Below are 22415 nucleotides of genomic sequence, written 5' to 3'. Positions count from 1 at the left end.
CACCAACTCCAGCAAGACCTCGTATGAACCAGCAGGACGATGATGAAGACGTGAGAGAGAACCTCCAAGTGCGTGAAGAACATCCTGACAGACAGGTGCTGCGGGAGGAGATGAGGAGGAGGAGGACGGCAACTCTTCTGTCCTGTCTTGCACTTTACTTATTATAATTATTTATTTACTGTTGTATTGTTCTTAATAATTGTGCAGGGGGGAAAAGCATGCACTGTAAACGTCGAATCACGTTCCATTTGTACTGCAATGTGGTGAATAATAAAGTCATCTGAATCTCAATCTCTCAATCTTCTGCAAAGCCGACACACACACTGAGCAACAAGCTGCATAATAAAAACCACACTCAGGCTAAACCGAGGGTCTCATGGGGGGGGCGGGGGGGTCTCTGTGAAATGGAGCCACTCTTGTCCCAACAAGAGATTATCTGCTTAATTAAAGATTTTCCCCCTTCTTACCGCCCTCGGCCAATCAGGACCACTGCGCCCGGGACAGGTTGAAATGATCAAAAGGGCCCCCGCGGGGGCCAGTGGTGGTGTCTCCCTCCTCCCGCGGCCCTGAGCTCGGACAGTCACCGGCCTGCCAATGGATAGTGTCTCCCTCCCGCTCCCGTCCCAACGCCAGAGAGCAAAGGAAGGAAGACCCGTTTAATTTAAAAAAACGAATACTAAATTGTAACACTGATGATGATGATCTTGCATTTCAGAGCCCGTGGGGGGGGGGGGGGGGGGTATTTATAGGCTATATATCGCCGTGTTGAAAGGCGTGGTAACTGATTGTGATTAGTATAGGTGGTGGTGGTTGTCTCCTGCATGGATCGTGAATTGTTAGAATTCATATAGTACACTATATGAATGTAAAATGGGGGACCCTGATGTAAACAAGACGAAAGTATTTCTCTGGTCTGCATCCCCTTAACAATTGTGTGTATTGAGCCGTATTGTATTAATGTGTATCCATTCTGCAATCTGTTAAATAAAGTGTTCATTCATCAGTTGATGGTGATAGTAAAAAAAAAATAGGCCTGCATGGCTGTATCTGGAAATGAAACGTATAAGGATAACAAAGGTGATTATTTAAATCAGTGTTCGTGAAATCAGTTTCTGAAACGAGGCCTAAACGGTGGGCATGCGGTTATTGGTCTCTTCATTTAAAAAATCCTCTTGAATATCAATGAAATGTTATTTGTTTGTGTGTTTTTTTTTATTATTCTAATTATACGGGATCGATGATAAAAAATGTCCTATATATGAAATAATCATCCGCCGAATGACGCATCTTCGGAACGCATGGAATAATATTATAGTGGATATAAATTATAATAACTGACGCTTCTTGAAAACGAGTTGGTAAATAAATAGGTGATGATGGGTTCTTCAGTTCTGTCCCAGACTCTCGGGAGGAAAAGTGAGAAGCTATAGGCCTATACGTTCATTTAAATCGACATTTTAACTAATAATAAAACCTTACTTGAAATATGCCATATGATTACGCCTCCAAAGCGTGCAGTGGACTTTTATTTACCTTTATTTGACGTTGGAATGATGAATTATGCGCTCCTCTATACCCTTCCAAGATCCAGATGTGTGGCGTGCATGTTAATCATATTTCTCCAGTGGATTTTTTTTCAGACGTTGATTTTTCTTTTATATAGAAAATATACTAAAGGAATAAATAAAAGTCGATACATTAAAGTGTAAAAGACCACCCTCCACACAATTAAATTCCACTTCCTCGCCATTCAATCGGATATACACACTGTGACAAGTGACATTCATCCAACGTGTCCATGAGATCTGACAAGAAGTAAAGGTGGGGATTGGAACAGATTAGGGGCATTTGCATCGCTAATCCGGACGGGGTCCCTAATCTATACCTCGACACTTTTGTTATTCTCCCAAACCACCCCGCCTGACCCGGGTCTCTTTCCTCCTCCTCCTTCTTGTGTGCAAATTAGGATTAGACAGAGGAAGGAAAGTGATTAGGGAGAGGGTCTTCTGAGGGATGTTTTTGGATTAAGATTTAAGAGGAATGAATGACAAACACGAGACCCTTTTTTTCTTCTTTTCTTTGTTTAACAACCCGTTTCGATCTGAAATCATTATCTATTGTGGATTTGATGATTACACAGGCTATCATAGTCAGATTTAGCTATATCAGATCAGATCCTTGGTTAAAATTAAGGGTCCCGTAAAAACTGGAAAACACACACACACACACACACACACACACACACACACGCACACACACACACACACACACATACATATACATACACACACACACACACACACACACACACGCACACACACACACACACACACAAACACACACACACACATACACACACAAACACACACACACATACACACACAGTCACACACAAACACACACACATACATATACACACAGACACACACACACACAGTCACACACACACACACACACACACACACACACACATACAGACACACACACACACAGACACACACACACACACACACAGACACACACACACACACTCACAAACGCACGCATACGCGCTCACACACGCCTTGCTGGGAGGCATGAAGTGAGTTTGCCGACAGAAAGAATAGAACACCACACGGACACGGCACAACCACAGACACCATCACCACCAAAGAAGAAACGGTCAAATTTGTGAATGGGACACATTCAGATTCAGAACCTTTATCTGCGTGTATGAATAGGCGAACAACTGTTGTGTGGACACGACACAGGCCTCAAGTTGGTGCACCAACCCACACATACACACACACACACACACGCACACACACACACACACGCACACACACACACACACACACACACGCACACTGAGAACAAAAATAGAATAGGCTATCTAGGAAAATACTATTCATGAAACACTTTGGTGTTCGGTGAAGCGTGTATATTCACTGAATCACAGTTTGCACTGCATGGTGTCTGTGGGCAGCACAGCATTAGGACCATACTGTTACATATAGGCTCTCAGTCTCAGGAGAAGAGGGTTTCATTCCAAACCGATCTGTCATCATCATCAACCTGCATGCAGTGAAAATGCGACATCATATACCAAATGTTTTCCGACATGAGAGTAAAAAAACCTCTGAACAACACTATATAAAACATTATTATAAAATGTTCACCTCGATACTTTTGCTAATAAAAACACCCTATATTCTTTAACTTGTCTAATGTGTACTTGTTTTTATATACTTTATACTTATGTTATTATTGCACATATACTGCAGACCGTTTATTGTATATAAATAGCTGCTTTTTTATTCTGTTAATTGTAGCTTTTGTATTCCTTTATGCTGCTGTGACGCAAACGGAGAGCAAGAGAATCCCCTTGTACTTGTTGTTGCTATATGGCAAATAAAACTATCTGAATCTGAATCTATTCTTGGAGCAATAAGTATTCATCTTTTGAAAATATCGGGACAAACGTAGAAGTATAGGCTTATGAATGAATGAATGAATGAATGAATGAATGAATTAATGAATGAATGAATGAATGAATGAATGAATGAATGAATGACACCTTTATTTAACAGATTACAGAATGGGTACAATACAGTACAGCTCAATACATACAATTGTTAAGGGGAGGCAGACCAGAGAAAGACTTTCGTCTTGTTTACATCAGGGTCCCCCATTTTCAATTCATAGTGAATTAAACAATTATTTTATCCCAAATTAAAAAACCAGAGTGGTTTGGCCTTACCAACGATGTCTTTGCTAACATACCAAATACACCGGATGTTGTTTTTGTTGACACCAGCCACAGGGAGGTGCTGGTTAGAAGTAGGCTGTACCTTTGATCTGTACATGGACCGCCCCGTTCCCCGTACCTGGTTCAACTAAGTCGATCAAGATGTCATTATCCAGATTCAGTTAACCCGATGTGTGAAGCCGGGATTTTCCTGTTCCTCGAAGGTGGATTCAGTCTCGTTAACTCAAGCCAGACTTGAGACCCAGGATAAGTGCGCGCGGCCGCTCCAGTTGAAAAGCCAGCACGTATCGATAGCAGAGATCCTGATTCTCTAGCGGCATTGATTGATTAATTGATTTAAAACTTTATTAACATATAGCAGTACGGCTCAATCGCCTCGCCGACAAGTTAAATGCGTTATCTATAGGCTAATTTTAAGTCCCTCATTACCTCAATCAATCAGATTATATTTCTTTAAACTTGCCTGCTGGATTGAATAATCAAATGAGATCTTGCTAGCGAAAATAATTAGTTAAACTGTTATACAAAATAACGATACGGCTCTCTTCCCATTGATTGATGTATGGTCGATCTTTTACTTATCTCTACTGTGGTGTAACGGGTTCTTCTTTTGACTTTCACGCAGACGACCGGGGTTCGAAACCTAGTCTTTCCCTTCTTTTTGCGATGTAGGAATAATTCAATTTGGTGCACGTTGAGAGCTATATAAAGAATGACATCCTCAATGCATGTAGATTTATAATATTTTAACTTGAAACTAGGCTACTTTGGCGTATAATCATTAATATTATATTCCAAAAAATTATATTGGAAACACAGGGTTTCGAACACCAGTCGCTGGGTTGCCAGGATTGAGCACTACCGCTGCGCCACTGTGCCAGATGGGATAAATTCATTGTTTATACATTAATGAATGAGACAAGATCCACAATCCACGCATAGACACTTCAATTTTATGCCTGAATGAAACACAATCCAGGCGCTCCATTAAACATCCACAGCGGAGAATATGAAAGGAATCAGAGCCAAACGAGCGATAGGTTTCAATCATTAAAAATATCCCCGCGGGATTCACATTTGCAATGCTGCGCGTTGTTAAAATAACCACATAATGTGTACATCGCACCGAGCGAGCGCCACGGTATATATAACGTGCACTATTTAGGACAAAGTGAATTTAGTATCAGCATTTTGGGTCTATTTTACATTTCAAAAGCCCCCTCTGGAAGAATGGAGCACAAAAACGTAATTCAGAATGGTATAAAGCAGTTCCTAGACTGTGGGAATGATTTCAGGAAACGCGCTGTCACTTTCTTTGCGGGGGCGTGGCTGTGCTTCATCCGGCTAACTTGAACTTAAACCCTGCTTTCGACCAGGCTCAAACTTTTGGATCTGTTGTCATGGTGATTTGGACAATCCAGGTACGGGGAACCGGAAAGTCCGGCTTAAGTCAGACTTAACCGAAAGTTATCCGGCTAACTCAGTTATCCAGGTACGGGGAACGGGGCCCGGCCTTCCGGGACAAGTACATCAAATACCAACCACTGCTCAGTGTGATGGCTGACCTTGGGTATAGGTGTAGATATAGTGTACTTGTATTCGGAAGTCTTGGCCATGTATACAAATGCACCATGACCGGTCTGAGAATTGTTGCAATGTCCAAAAGCCAAACAAATTGCCAAATATTGCTCTGTCTCAGCTATTATTGGCAGCTTAGCTACGTGGAGAAGGAGGTGCTATGTGTTCAGTGCTGCTTGGCCCCGATACATTTGATTCCCTGTTTATGTAATATAATTTGTGGAACCAAATAAAGTATTAAAATGTGTGTGTGTGTGTGCGTGCGTGCGTGCAAGTAAATTTTCCAGACTTTGTGTGTGCCCTTGTGGTTACACACGGTATTGCGGTGTGTGAGTTTGCTTGGCGGGGTCCGGTTCCTGAATCTGTGTGTGTGTGTGTGCCCTTGTGGTTACACACGGTATTGCATGTGAACGCTCTTGTGGTTACACACGGTATTGCAGTGTGTGTGTGTGTAAGTGTGTAACATTTGGTCATTTGTGCACATAGTACCACTATAAAAACAATAGTCCTCATTTCATTGGACTGTAAATTTAATTACTGTATTCAAAGGCTTGAAAATGTTATTAATAGATTGCACATTACACACTGGTGCTGTAGAGACATCACATTACACACTGTGTAGTAGGGGTGGGACGATACATCGATCCAGATCGATACATCGATGTAATTATCAACAATCGAATCGGATCGATGTGATGTAATAAGATCGATTCATATCGATACTCTTATTTTGAAAATCCTGTGGCGAGTCTCATATCCGCCCAAGAACAACAGCAGTAGCTCTGTGTGTGTAGATGTTACAGCATAGCATTCTCCCTTTCTCTGTGTGTGTGCGCGCGTCTTTGGAAAGACCAGATGAGGTCAGAGGAGTTTGATGTTTAAATGTTATTTAAACATAAACAATATAATACATAATAAATGTAGGCCTATACATGATCATGCAACATCAACAAATTGTTGTAGGAACGGTTTGGGAGAGGGAGGTTGTGAGTTTTGAGTTCCAAAAAATTTAGCTTAAAGTTTAAAGCTCAATATATAAAAACGTGGCACTTTACAGTGAACAGGAGGTCTATTTGTATTAAAAACAATAGATTGATTTTCCTTTAAATGTCTGGAAGAGCTCAAAAATACAAATGTCAAATGATATTTTCATTACCTTTTTTTTGTTGATCTAAATGTTACCGATTGTGTTAAATGGGCATATGATATCATCTCATATCGATCGCAGGCACCTGAATCTAATCGTATCGTATTGTATCGTGAGAGACTTTGTAATATCGGCAAATATCGTATCGTTGTCCAAAGAATCTATATCGTATCGTATCATGATGAAACTGGTGATTCCCACCCCTACTGTGTAGTGCTGTAGACAATGATTGATTGATTGATTGATTGTACATTTTATTAACAGATTGCAGAATGGGTACAATACAGTACGGCTCAATACACACAATTGTTAAGGGGATGCAGACCAGAGAAAGACTTTCGTCTTGTTTACATCAGGGTCCCCCATTTTCAATTCATCATAACATGCATTACATACTTGATTGATTGATTGAAAAGTTTATTAACAGATTGCAGAATGGGTACAGTACAGTTCAATACATACAATTGTTAAGGGGATGTAGACCAGAGAAAGACTTTCGACTTGTTTACATCAGGGTCCCCCATTTTCAATTCATCATAACATATATGACATACATGACATACAGATAGACAGTACTGCTACATCTATACATTTATGACATATCAGATTTGCAAATACAGTACTGTTTGTGATACAAAAGTGTCCAGAAAAGGAGTGTATATACATTTGGCATAGAAACTGTACATTGGAGGAGGTTGGTTGGGTGGGGTGGGGTTGGGTGGGTTGGGTGAGGGCTGTACATTGGAGGTGGGGGGGGGGGGGGGGGGGGGTTGGGAAGGGGACACACACACATTTTACACTGTACATTGGAATATTGACAAAGCCTTACTTGGTCATTTACTGTACAACTAGGTTAGGACATTTGTAGGGGCCAGTTTCGAATTGCAGTCTCACGTAGGTGTTTTTTGAGTGTTTTTGAAGGTGGGTAGTGATTCACATTCCTTTACAGCTTTAGGCAGGGCGTTCCACATTGATGTGGCATAATTGCGAAACGTGTTTAGTCCCTTGTTTGATCCGAATCTGGGTTTTACATGATTTGTGGAGCTCCCTCTGGTGTTGTGATCGTGGTATTCACTGACCTTTGGGAAGTATTTTGACATGTACATGGGTACCTTGGTCGCGTAGTGTATCTTGTAGACCAGGCCCATTGCAAGTTGCTGTACTCTGTCGTCTACTCTAAGCCATCCTAGGTTGTCAAAGTGGGCAGGGGTGAGGTGGGTTCTAGGAGTCAGGTCAAGTAGTAGTCTGACTAGCTTGTTTTGAGATGTTTGTAATTTGTTTTTTAGTGCCTTTGAGGTGCTTTGGTACCATGAGGTGCAAGCATAGTCGTAGTACCCTTGAATGAGTGCTCCTGCTAGAGTCCTCAGGGTATTCTTGTTTACCAGAGCGGAGATCCGGTACAAGAATCGCGTTCGTTGGTTGACTTTTTTTATTACATTGGATGCCATTTTGTCACAGGAAAGATTAGCCTCTAGGATGGAACCCAGGTAGGTAATTTCATCTTTCCTTGTGATAATATTGTCACCCACTGTAACCGAGAAGCCGTCGGTCTTGCTGAGTTTGTTATTTGAACCGAAGAGAATGGACTCTGTTTTGCCCATGTGTAATGATAGTTTGTTGTCGGCGAGCCATATGCAGATTTTGCCTAGTTCCGAGCTGAGGGCTTTTTCAACCTGTAACTTGTTCTTGTCAGAGACCAGCAGGGCTGAGTCGTCCGCAAACAGGAACAAGTTGCAGTCACAAGCTGACGACATGTCATTTGCATAAATTAGGAATAGTAGCGGTCCTAGTATGCTTCCTTGTGGAACACCACAGCTCACTGTGAGGGGGGGGGATAGTGTACCGTTTACTTCCACCATCTGTTCCCTCCCCTCCAGGTAGGATTGTATCCAGCTCACTGATAAACTATCAAAACCAATTGCTTTTAGCTTGTCAATCAGAATGGTGTGATTGACAGTGTCGAAGGCCTTCTGTAGGTCCAGCATGACCATGCCGCAGTATTTGCCCGCGTCCACCTCTTGTTTGATGTGGTCGTTCAAGTAGAGAAGGCATGTGTCAGTGGAGTGGGATGTTCTGAAGCCAGATTGGAATTCGTAGATTAGATTTTTTTCCGCAAGGTACTTTTCGATCTGTTCGTATACTATTTTTTCCATGACTTTCGAGATGGATGTAAGGATAGAAACAGGGCGGTAGTTACCCGGGTCTAATTTGCTGCCCTTTTTGTGCAGGGGTGTTACTCTCGCAATTTTGAAGTCCTTGGGGACGTGTCCCTGTTTTATGGAGAGGTTTATTATGTGTGTGATGACTGGGGTGATGGCTGCTGCTGAGTCTCTGAGGAATTTGGAGGGGATGTTGTCATGGCCAGTGGCCTTGTTTGGTTGGAGGGCGCTCAGTTTTTTGAGTACCTCATCTGTAGTTACTATTTCCAGTTTGAAGTCGTCTTTGTGGACGCCTAGGTTCTTGTAGTATGCTACTATGTGTTCTACCCCATACTGCCCTGAGTCGGAGGGTATTTTGTTTACCAGTGTTGTGGCTATGTTTGTGAAGAAAGTGTTTAAGTAATTGGCTACATCCAGCTTGTCTGTGATGAGCGTGTTGTCCGTCTTTATGTTTATGTTTGAGAACCTGGTTTTGAGTTTTTTACTGCAGCCTAGTTGATTGTTGAGTAATTTCCAAAGTTCACGTGGTTTATTTTTGTTTTCCTCGGTTTTGTCATTGATGAATTTTTTTTTAGCAGTTTTGATCATGGAGTTTACGTCATTTCTTAGTCTGTTTCTTTCTAGTTTGAGTTCAGTCACGTGGTCTTGGAGTTCACTGCTCGTGCTTTTGGTAAGCTTTGACTGACTTTTACGAAACTCAGAGCATTTTTTGTCTCTGGCTTTCATAGCGGTCAGTATTTCAGTGTGCATCCATGGCTCAGCGCGATTTTTTACCCTGGTGGTTCTTAGGGGGGCCATGTTGTTTAGTATTGATGAAAATTTGGTTTTGAAGCCAAGCCAAGTTTCTTCAACCAGTGTACCATTGAGTTCATCTGACCAGTCCAGACTCTCCAGTTCAAGGTTAAAGGCCTCGCTAGAGTAGGTTTTGAGGTCTCTAGATGTGACTGTTTTGTGACAGCCAGCCTTTAGTTTTAGCTTTTTGCGGGTACAGAATATCATATAATGATCACTTAACCCGCATGCTATAACCCCTTTATTGGATATCTTGGACTTGTCAGAGGTCAGTATGAGGTCAATGGTAGTCTGAGTTGATTCACATATCCTTGTGGGTTGGGTGATTAGTTGGCTGAGGCCGTGCAGATCACAAAACCTATTGAAGGATTTGAAGACGTGACATACAGATACAGTACTGTTACATCCAGACATTTATGACATACCAGATCTACAAATATACAGTACTGTTTAAGAGTACAATGCCTGTCATATATTGTAGACCCTGGCGTTGGAAACTCTGATTAATAGACAGTTTCTAAGAAGAGAGTACTGTTACATATACATTTGAGAGTATATACATTTGAGGGGGAAGAAACTGTACATTGGAGGAGGTTGGGTAGGTGGGGTGGGGGGGGGGGTGAGTAGGTGGGGTGGGAGACGGGGACTCTGTCTGTAAATAAACAGTACTGTATATTTGTATATCTTGTATGTCATAAATGTTATGATTTGACTGCCTCTTTGAACTGCTCAGGCAAGCGATACCGGAGTCTCAGGGAAAGCACAGAGATACTCAGAAGGAGCTTCTATCCCCAGGCCATCAGGATGCTCAACGACAATAACACTATGTAACAAACCATCAAATACACTCACAGCACACACATCCACACGTACACACTCACTTTAAATAAACAACTCACTGTAGCAAGCACCCACTTTAGACACTTTAACACACTTTATATTTATTGGTAAAGAGATTTGCACTACAACTGATACGTCATTGCACCTTACCCTAAGTTGTACCTCATCCCACTTCTGCATTGTACTGTATATTGTATTGTAACTCAGTAACTTTTTCTCTACTCTGCATTGTATATTGTATATATCATGCATATTGAACACTTTTGTTTACACTTTCTATTTTATACTTATTTTATACTTATCTATTTTTATCTAGCACACTCTCAGGAGCAAAACAGAAAGAAGCATTTCATATAAAAGTATTCTGTATTTTTGTATGACAACTAATAAAGAAACTTGATTAATTGAAAATGGGGGACCCTGATGTAAACAAGTCTTTCTCTGGTTTGCATCCCCTTAACAATTGTGTGTATTGAGCCGTACTGTATTGTACCCATTCTGCAATCTGTTAAATAAAATGTTCAATCAATCAATCAAACCATACAAGCTAGCTGTCTAGTTAGCTTGCATTAGCTCACTCTAATTAGCTCGCTAGCTAGATTGCTAGTTAGTATGATAAGCCAAAAGCTTATCATAAAAAAAACCATATATTGACAGAATCATTGGTCCAAGTCATAACTGGTAGCTAGCTAATGCGATCTAGCTTGCTAGCATGAGCTATCTTACTAACTACATAGTTAGCACAAGCTAGCTTGCTAACTAGCTAGCGCAAGCTAGCTTGCTAAACAGGAAGCTGACTTGCTAACTAGCTAGCGCGAGCTAGCTTGCTAAATGGGTACAATACAGTACGGCTCAATACACACAATTGTTAAGGGGATGCAGACCAGAGAAAGACTTTCGTCTTGTTTACATCAGGGTCCCCCATTTTCAATTCATCATAACATACATTACATACATGACATACAGATAGACAGTACTGTTACATCCAGACATTTATGACATACCAGATCTACAAATATACAGTACAGTACTGTTTAAGAGTACAATGCCTGTCATATATTGTAGACCCTGGCGTTGGAAACTCTGATTAATAGACAGTTTCTAAGAAGAGAGTACTGTTACATATACATTTGAGAGTATATACATTTGAGGGGGAAGAAACTGTACATTGGAGGTTGGGTAGGTGGGGTGGGGGGGGGGGGGTGAGTAGGTGGGGTGGGAGGTGGGGACTCTGTCTGTAAATAAACAGTACTGTATATTTGTATATCTTGTATGTCATAAATGTTATGATTTGACTGCCTCTTTGAACTGCTCAGGCAAGCGATACCAGAGTCTCAGGGAAAGCACAGAGATACTCAGAAGGAGCTTCTATCCCCAGGCCATCAGGATGCTCAACGACTGGCCAAAGGAACTAGCTCCTCTTTCACTGTGTTTACCTGCAGTAACTACTAAAGACTCCTCTCTTTCACTGTGTTTACCTGCAGTAACTACTAAAGACTCCTCTTTGACTGTGTTTACCTGCAGTAACTACTAAAGACTCATCTCTTTCACTGTGTTTACCTGCAGTAACTACTAAAGACTCCTCTTTCACTGTGTTTACCTGCAGTAACTACTAAAGACTCCTCTCTTTCACTGTGTTGATCAGTTCTCGTGAGGTCTTTCTTTTGGTCCTTTAGACTGAGAATTATGACATGCTTCACTTATCTGAACGTTTATTTTTCCTACCTCTCTTACATGGTATAAAGTGTTGTGGACTGATGAGTCCAAGTTTGAACAGTTTGGCAACAAGCTATCTGCAACAGAGGGAATCTGTTGGAACATTGAAAATGATGGACTGGCCCCCTCACAGTTTGGACCTCAACCCCATCGAGCAAATTTGGGGCAAGTTGGACAATAAACTGTACGGATTGATTGATTGATTGATTGAACACTTTATTAACAGATTGCAGAATGGGTACAGTACAGTACAGCTCAATACATACAATTGTTAAGGGGATGCAGACCAGAGAAAGACTTTCGTCTTGTTTACATCAGGGTCCCCCATTTTCAATTCATCGTAACATATATGACATACATGACATACAGATAGACAGTACTGCTACATCTATACATTTATGACATACCAGATTTGCAAATACAGTACTGTTTGTGATACAAAAGAGTCCAGAAAAAAGAGTATATACATTTGACGTAGAAACTGTACATTGGATTGGGTAGGTGGGGGGGTGGGGTGGACTGTACATTGGAGGTGGTTGGGTGGGTGGGGGGGGGGGGGGTTGGGTAGGAGTGGGGGGGAGGTTGGGTAGGAGGGGTGGGGGGGGACACTGTACAACTGTACAAACAAAACTGTACATTGGAATATTGACAAGACCATACTTGGTAATTTACTGTACATTGGAGGGGGTTGTGTTAGGACAATTACAGGGGCCAGAAGAAGTTTATGCCTGTATTTTTTTACTGTTGTGAAGCACTTTGAACTGCAATTTCTGTATGAAAAGTGCTATACAAATAAAATTATTATTATTATATTATTATATTAATATGTATTAATATGTAATATGTACCTACACAAATCGTTTTTTTTTGTCCATTGAGCACATTAACTGTATGTTATCTCTCCAAACAAACAAGCACACGTCGTCAAGAACATGTCCTGACTTGCCCAAGCCCAGAGCTGCTTAAAAATATACTGAATTCTGTGGACCCCACGGTTACCAACGTTCTAACCGCATTCGCCCATCCCCCAACGCTCTAACCGCATTCGCCCATCCCCCACACAGGTGCAATTTGATTCAGACAGAAAGACTGATTGACTAGCGTGCTGGTGGTGTAGCGTAGCAGTGCGCAGCAGCAGCAGTACATGCTGTACAAACATATCGATATAGGCCAGAGGAAAAGATGAAATGGATACGAGGTAAGCAAATAAAAAAAAGCACATTTTGAACATCCCCTTAACAATTGTGTGTATTGAGCCGTACTGTATTGTACCCATTTAGCAAGCTAGCTCGCGCTAGCTAGTTAGCAAGTCAGCTTCCTGTTTAGCAAGCTAGCTCGCGCTAACTATGTAGTTAGTAAGACAGCTCATGCTAGCAAGCTAGATCGCATTAGCTAGCTACCAGTTATGACTTGGACAAATGATTCGGTCAATATGTGTTTTTTTATGATAAGCTTTTCGCTTATCATACCTACTAGCAAGCTAACTAGCAATCTAGCTAGCGAGCTAATTAGAGTGAGCTAATGCAAGCTAACTAGACAGCTAGCTTGTATGGTTTGATTGATTGATTGAAAATTTTATTTAACAGATTGCAGAATGGGTACAATACAGTACGACTCAATACAGACAATTTACAAACCTCAGTGCCTTTGAAGTGCAAAAAGAAAGGATTAGAATTTTCATTCTGCCACATGACCAATTTTACCATTTTGAAACCCAAGATGATGTAGGTTAGTTTTCCTATCCCAAAAATTAACTCATATTTTAATTCCCCATTAAAATGGCCCACCCTAATGCACAAAGCCTAATGAAAGCTATCTGGAATGTAACATCAACTGTTTTTTTTATTTAATGCCTACAGTCGGACAGCACAATCGACCAGGACCAGGTGGAAGATGCAGAAATGTTTATCCGGGGACATGGAAAACGTAAAACAGGTAAGGTCTGTTTTTCAAATGTTGCACATTTAAGAGATATGAATATATGAATTGAAAATGGGGGACCCTGATGTAAACAAGACAAACATCTTTCTCTGGTCTGCATCCCCTTAACAATTGTGTGTATTGAGCCGTACTGTATTGTACTCATTCTGCAATCTGTTAAATAAAGTTTTCATTCATTCATTCATTCATTCACACGCTAGAAATAAATAACGCCTACATGCTGGCTTTGTGTGTCTCTGTCATCACATGCATCTGTACATATCCCTTACCTACTCTTACTACTAGTTATTATATCTATTAGGCCTGGGCGGTATGCTTTTTTTCATACCGTTATACCTTCATGACGTCATACCCCGGTGCACGGTATTTGACGGTATGACTCTCATTCATCAGCGCGGGGGGGGGGGGGGATTAGGGCCGTTCTACCTAAAAGTGGACTTTCTTCAACCTCGAGGTAAACAAATCACAGAAGGTAGCCACTGCTGCCTGCCGGCACCATCCAGGTATCGACGTGAGTTAACGTTAGCTAGTTAGCCCGGCCGGCAGCCCGGCACCATGTATCAACGTGAGCCAGTTGCATTAGGATTAAAAAATGTCAACACTCACTCACCCCGTTTTATATTACATTCCCAAAGAAGTGCCTCCGTCTCTCGTAGTCTCGTTGTGCTCAATGAAGTCACTGGTGGCGAGTCGACTCATGGCCCGAGGGTTTTGCTTAAATCCAAACAGACTGCAGTCCTTTAATTGTCCAAATGCGAGAGAGCTCATCGTGGGCTGGAGTGACGGTGGTTAACTTCGACGCTTCATCGTTCAATAACATCATATTATTAATATTATTATTGCTTAAGCTTTAGCAGCTGCTCAGAGTTAGAGGAAATTAATACAGGTAGGTTAGTGTGACGCACATCTGTGTTCTCCTCACGTGACTCACAATAGCCAATCAATCATTAGGAAACAGAATTTGTCGCTTGACGTGGGAAGCACGCAAAGTGCAATTAAATACATTATAGAATAACGTAAATGTATTTGCTGATATATTTAAATCATTACATAATGCACAGTGTAATAATAATATAGGTCTTTCTTAAATCATCCCTGTTGTAATAAATTAGTTTCATTTTAAATTTGTCCCCGTTGTAATACATTCGTAATTTTTCCATCAATAAAACAATTACAACTTCTATATGTTTCAGATAACTTTATTTACACACATGCACACAAATGCTCTCAACGGATAGCTTAAACTTAGGCCCTAATTAAATATGAAAACAATAAATAAATGGCATAAATGTTCTCAACAGAGAATGAAAATAAGGGAAATAACGATTGGCGGACAAAACGTATAAAATCGTAAACTGGTTGGACTATGGCTGCTCACTGCTCCTAACTAGTCCTAACTGGTTGGACTATGGCTGCCCACTGCTCCTAACTAGTCCTAACTGGTTGGACTATGGCTGCTCACTGCTCCTAACTAGTCCTAACTGGTTGGACTATGGCTGCTCACTGCTCCTAACTAGTCCTAACTGGTTGGACTATGGCTGCTCACTGCTCCTAACTAGTCCTAACTGGTTGGACTATGGCTGCTCACTGCTCCTAACTAGTCCTAACTGGTTGGACTATGGCTGCTCACTGCTCCTAACTAGTCCTAACTGGTTGGACTATGGCTGCTCACTGCTCCTAACTAGTCCTAACTGGTTGGACTATGGCTGCTCACTGCTCCTAACTAGTCCTAACTGGTTGGACTATGGCTGCTCACTGCTCCTAACTAGTCCTAACTGGTTGGACTATGGCTGCTCACTGCTCCTAACTAGTCCTAACTGGTTGGACTATGGCTGCCCACTGCTCCTAACTAGTCCTAACTGGTTGGACTATGGCTGCTCACTGCTCCTAACTAGTCCTAACTGGTTGGACTATGGCTGCCCACTGCTCCTAACTAGTCCTAACTGGTTGGACTATGGCTGCCCACTGCTCCTAACTAGTCCTAACTGGTTGGACTATGGCTGCCCACTGCTCCTAACTAGTCCTAACTGGTTGGACTATGGCTGCCCACTGCTCCTAACTAGTCCTAACTGGTTGGACTATGGCTGCCCACTGCTCCTAACTAGTCCTAACTGGTTGGACTTAATATGGAACCCGGTGCAATGGCTGGACCTCTGCACTGTATTGACACTATACAACTAGGTGTAAATTAATGGGACCCAGTAGTTTAATTAGGGACCTGGTGTAATGACTGGACCTCTGAACTATATTGACACCATATAGCTGGATATAATTTAATGGAACTTGGCATATTAATAAGGGACATGGGGCAATAGCTGGACCTTTGAACTATATGCTGGTGCAACGACTGGACCTCTGATCTGTGTTGACACCATGTAACTAGATGTAGTTGTGTGGGTACATATATGTATATGTGGAGGTATGTGTAGGTTCGGATGGTCTTGCTAGAGGTTTTTCCGATTCGTAATCGCCACTCTAAGTATCGATCGCGTTTCAGCCCAATGGTTACGAAAGTGCCTTAGAATGCTCTGATTATCCCAAGACCGGTCAGGAAGATTCCTTGACTAGGATCGGATGGTCTGGCTAGAGGGTATTTCCGATTCATGATCGCCACTCCAAGTATCGATCGCGTTTCAGCCCAATGGTTACGAGAGTGCCTTAGAATGCTCTGATTATCCCAAGACTGGTCAGGAAGAATCCTTAACTAGGATCAGATGGTCTTGCTAGAGGAATTTTCCGATTCATGATCGCCACTCTAAGTATCGATCGCATTTCAGCCCAATGGTTACGAGAGTGCCTTAGAATGCTCTGATTATCCCAAGACTGTTCAGGAAGAATCCTTAACTAGGATCGGATGGTCTTGCTAGAGGAATTTTCCGATTCGTGATCGCCACTCTAAGTATCGATCGTGTTTCAGCCCAATGGTTACGAGAGTGCCTTAGAATGCTCTGATTATCCCAAGACTGTTCAGTAAGAATCCTTAACTAGGACCGGATGGTCTTGCTAGAGGAATTTTCCGATTCGTGATCGCCACTAATTTTCCGATTCGTGATCGCCACTCTAAGTATCGATCGCGTTTCAGCCCAATGGTTACGAGAGTGCCTTAGAATGCTCTGATTATCCCAAGACTGTTCAGTAAGAATCCTTAACTAGGATCGGATGGTCTTGCTAGAGGAAATTTCCGATTCGTGATCGCCACTAATTTTCCGATTCGTGATCGCCACTCTAAGTATCGATCGCGTTTCAGCCCAATGGTTACGAGAGTGCCTTAGAATGCTCTGATTATCCCAAGACTGTTCAGTAAGAATCCTTAACTAGGATCGGATGGTCTTGCTAGAGGAATTTTCCGATTCGTGATCGCCACTAATTTTCCGATTCGTGATCGCCACTCTAAGTATCGATCGCGTTTCAGCCCAATGGTTACGAGAGTGCCTTAGAATGCTCTGATTATCCCAAGACTGTTCAGTAAGAATCCTTACCTAGGATCGGATGGTCTTGCTAGAGGAATTTTCCGATTTGTGATCGCCACTAATTTTAATATAAAAAATACTCTGTTCTAATACAGACAATTAGGACATTGAATAAAGGGTTAACAGCTGGTTTGGGAAAGTGCAGTCAGCTGTCAATCAAGTGGGACCACGCCCCTCAACAAGGGGAGACCAATTAGAAGAGGGCTAGTGTTGTAAAAACAGATCCCTCCTTCCTTGTAAAAGGGAGACAGCTCACTTCACTCGTACGACGGAACACAGAGACATCTATTAAGAGAGAAAGGCATGGCCGGTGGACCATTGAATGAGCACATTAAACCTCTTGTACAGGGGGACAGGAGAGGTCCTGACCCCAGTAAAAATAGCAAACGGGGCCAGGAAGACTAGGCACATGGGGTAGAGCAACGAAAAAAATATTTTGGTCCACATAGTGACCATTTGGACCCCCAAGACCGCTTTTCGTGTCCCACGTTTCGAAGGCTGTCTGGTAACGACGACGCTGGAGAGAGGGACGGAAGGGATTAAAGTAGTGTCATATCTTGCCTATGCAACTGTATAGATCAGAATAATGTTACGTCTTACCTGTGCGACGGTATAGATTAAAATAGGATCATGTCTTACCTGTGCAACGGTATGGGCTAAAATAATATCACGTCTTACTTGTGCAACTGTATAGATTAAAATAATGTCACATCTTACCTGTGCTGCGGTGGAGTTGGGGTAGGGGTTGGGATTAGAGTTGGGGTTACCCTGGCCCCGACCCGGACCTTGGCCCTGGCCCTTCCGCCACGGCACTGCAGAGGAATGGGTTAAAATAGTATCACGTCTTGCCTGTGCAACTGTAGAAGCTGGCGGGGTGGGTCCGGCTCGTTGTAAACAGCGACTCCTACAGTTCGGTCGGGGCGCCTGCTCAGCGCGGATAGGACCTGAGTGGGATAGTGTGATCCTCCCACACGCTACGCCCTCTCAGTGAGAGTCCGCGCTGCCAGGTGAAAAGAAGCGGTTGATTGGCTGGACGTGTGTCAGAGGAAGCACGTGGTAGCCTCCACACTCTCCCAGACCGACTGTGGGGGGGTAAGTGCGCAGCGACCAGGAAGGGGATTGGGAATTGGCATAACGACTAACATTGGGATGGGAGAAAATCGGAGGAAAAAGGAGGGGGAAAAAGTTTGCAGAACGTCAGGTGTGAAACGCCATTTTGAGACGAAGCATCAAAAAAGTTTCAAAGATCAGGCGGATAAGGCAGAATCGATTAAACGTGCCGTGGCCAGGTATGAAAAGCAAGCCAGCACCCTCAGTGTTCACGACTGCTAAAAACCATGCAACTGAAGCAAGCAAGCTCATTGCATTGCGAATTGTGGAAAGCCATTCACTGATGGCAAGTATATCAAGAGGCTTTTCTCTGTAGCTCAGATGTTTTGTTTAAAGGCTTGCCAAACAAAGAGACAATCAAATCAAGGATACAAGATATCCCCATGTCAGTTTGAAGTGTCGAGCGACGCATCAACGAAATGTCAGAAAATATCAGAGAACAGCAAACAGCTGGATTAAAAGATGCTCCGGTGTGCAGCTTAAAGTGACCAACTACAGCCCCCAGATAACGGAGCTCAGTAAAGCAAAACTGTTTGTCTGCATTGCACCCCCGCCCTAACTCAGATTTAGGGTTGATACGAACCATCATAATAATATTGTTAATAATAACAATGATGTAATAATGTAAAAATTATCATTAAAAATACCTGATTATGAGAAAAATGACGATGCATGGAATATTGTTGATAAGGCACACTAGTTACAACTATATTTCAAACTGGCACTTCATGTCAAAAATGTTGCTGACCCCTGATATAGAATATAGTTATAGCCCTGCAAACAAGGTGGCCGACCCAATTGGTTTAATGCGTGGCAGCACATAGCCATATCCCGTTCCCAGCGTGGCAGAGGAAGAGTTAAACAAGTCAAGAAGAAACATCACAATAAATCAAGAACATAACATAAACACCATGAAGTCCAATTTTTTTTAAATAAATAAATAAAAGAAATGCCACTCTCTAAGATCTGGGGCATAGCTGTCAACCATCCCGTTTTTCCCGGGATTGTCACTTATTTCAACCTACCTTCCCGCCGTCATCCCGTTCCCGTATTTTTCCCGTTTTTAATATATTTATTTAACAAAATGGCTGCAATTCCCATCAGTGACGACAGGTGGCAGCAGTGTAGATTAGACCATTAGCACAGGAAGTCAGACCGGAAGACGGTTGCGACCCGAAGAAGAAGAAGAACAGCGACCGGCTAAAGGAGGGGTTTAGCGTGAAAAAGTGGGGTTGTTCCCGGAGAGCTCACTCTCTGCCGTGGTTTCTCAGTGTATAATGTATGGTGCTCTCCCTCAACATGCGCGTAGGGTGAGACAACACCATTCTTTAGTCCAAATAATATATTATACTATATTATTGTCATTCGTTTAATGTAAAGTCAGTCTTACATTGGCACTGCTTTAACGTTGCATTTACCCATAATCCATTGCTGTATTACATGTGCCAGTATAACTTTTGTAATATGAATGAAGAGCAAATATAAAGTTAATCAATACACAATGAAACGATATCTTTATCTATATCACATGTCAAAACTACTCTGAAGCCAGCCTCTTTGACGTGGGACCAGAGATAAGGGCATGGCTACAAGATACAGAGTTGGACCCAGACATACCTTGTGTATTGTTCTGCCTCCTCCAGCTTCACCAGTATGTTAAGGATAGCCCTCCTCAGCCACGGGTATTCTTTCTGGGGGACGTCCTGTAGCCCTGCTAGAGCATGGTTGGTGTCCTCCCTATAGGAATCGATCCTGCTCATGTCATTAGCAGCTGCCTTGTTCGACTTCATTTCCCTCATTTTTCTTCTGATTATGAAAGGGACACTGAGGAACGGGATCAGTCCTAGTACCAGTGACACTATGCCAATAGTGCCGGAGTCCATGGTGGATGGCTGAACAAAGGAGAAAAACATAATGCATGCATGCATGCATTTATTTTGAGCTTATGGATTAATTGAAACGTTTATTAACAGATTGCAGAATGGGTACAGTACAGTACAGCTCAATACACACAATTGTTAAGGGGATGCAGACCAGAGAAAGACTTTCGTCTTGTTTACATCAGGGTCCACTGCTCCTAACTAGTCCTAACTGGTTGGACTATGGCCGCCCACTGCTCCTAACTAGTCCTAACTGGTTGGACTATGGCTGCCCACTGCTCCTAACTAGTCCTAACTGGTTGGACTATGGCTGCTCACTGCTCCTAACTAGTCCTAACTGGTTGTACTATGGCTGCTCACTGCTCCTAACTAGTCCTAACTGGTTGGACTATGGCTGCTCACTGCTCCTAACTAGTCCTAACTGGTTGGACTATGGCTGCTCACTGCTCCTAACTAGTCCTAACTGGTTGGACTATGGCTGCTCACTGCTCCTAACTAGTCCTAACTGGTTGGACTATGGCTGCTCACTGCCACCAATCAATCAATCAATTTATCAACCATTCAATCAATCAATTAATCAGTCAATCATTCAATCAATCGATCAATATTAACTTCCTCTATATACTCTCTCTCTCAATCAATGACACTAGGTGTTTGGGTATAATTTAATAGAACTTGATATATTAATATGGAACCCGGTGCAATGGCTGGACCTCTGCACTGTATTGACACTATACAACTAGGTGTAAATTAATGGGACCCAGTAGTTTAATTAGGGACCTGGTGTAATGACTGGACCTCTGAACTATATTGACACCATATAGCTGGATATAATTTAATGGAACTTGGCATATTAATAAGGGACATGGGGCAATAGCTGGACCTTTGAACTATATGCTGGTGCAACGACTGGACCTCTGATCTGTGTTGACACCATGTAACTAGATGTAGTTGTGTGGGTACATATATGTATATGTGGAGGTATGTGTAGGTTCGGATGGTCTTGCTAGAGGTTTTTCCGATTCGTAATCGCCACTCTAAGTATCGATCGCGTTTCAGCCCAATGGTTACGAAAGTGCCTTAGAATGCTCTGATTATCCCAAGACCGGTCAGGAAGATTCCTTGACTAGGATCGGATGGTCTGGCTAGAGGGTATTTCCGATTCATGATCGCCACTCCAAGTATCGATCGCGTTTCAGCCCAATGGTTACGAGAGTGCCTTAGAATGCTCTGATTATCCCAAGACTGGTCAGGAAGAATCCTTAACTAGGATCAGATGGTCTTGCTAGAGGAATTTTCCGATTCATGATCGCCACTCTAAGTATCGATCGCATTTCAGCCCAATGGTTACGAGAGTGCCTTAGAATGCTCTGATTATCCCAAGACTGTTCAGGAAGAATCCTTAACTAGGATCGGATGGTCTTGCTAGAGGAATTTTCCGATTCGTGATCGCCACTCTAAGTATCGATCGTGTTTCAGCCCAATGGTTACGAGAGTGCCTTAGAATGCTCTGATTATCCCAAGACTGTTCAGTAAGAATCCTTAACTAGGACCGGATGGTCTTGCTAGAGGAATTTTCCGATTCGTGATCGCCACTAATTTTCCGATTCGTGATCGCCACTCTAAGTATCGATCGCGTTTCAGCCCAATGGTTACGAGAGTGCCTTAGAATGCTCTGATTATCCCAAGACTGTTCAGTAAGAATCCTTAACTAGGATCGGATGGTCTTGCTAGAGGAAATTTCCGATTCGTGATCGCCACTAATTTTCCGATTCGTGATCGCCACTCTAAGTATCGATCGCGTTTCAGCCCAATGGTTACGAGAGTGCCTTAGAATGCTCTGATTATCCCAAGACTGTTCAGTAAGAATCCTTAACTAGGATCGGATGGTCTTGCTAGAGGAATTTTCCGATTCGTGATCGCCACTAATTTTCCGATTCGTGATCGCCACTCTAAGTATCGATCGCGTTTCAGCCCAATGGTTACGAGAGTGCCTTAGAATGCTCTGATTATCCCAAGACTGTTCAGTAAGAA

General features: G+C 42.4%; 1 protein-coding gene across 1 annotated transcript in view; it reads right to left on the bottom strand.

Annotated features, from left to right (window-relative positions):
- wnt8b (wingless-type MMTV integration site family, member 8b) overlaps positions 1 to 20300 on the bottom strand; it is a gene marked incomplete at both ends in the record, with an annotated part of 40134 nt that extends 19834 nt beyond the window's left edge. The window contains one exon of the mRNA XM_084322058.1: positions 20119 to 20300. Within this exon, the coding sequence (XP_084178184.1) occupies positions 20119 to 20300 (182 nt within the window). The remainder of the gene's footprint in view (positions 1 to 20118) is intronic.
- Positions 20301 to 22415: the final 2115 nt, after the last annotated feature.

The sequence above is a fragment of the Notolepis coatsorum genome (genome assembly GCF_963971535.1).
Source record: "Notolepis coatsorum genome assembly, chromosome: 9".
Classification (NCBI taxonomy): domain Eukaryota; kingdom Metazoa; phylum Chordata; class Actinopteri; order Aulopiformes; family Paralepididae; genus Notolepis; species Notolepis coatsorum.
The sequence above is the reverse complement of the archived record's forward strand: the minus strand, read 5'-3'. Positions and strand labels throughout refer to the sequence as shown.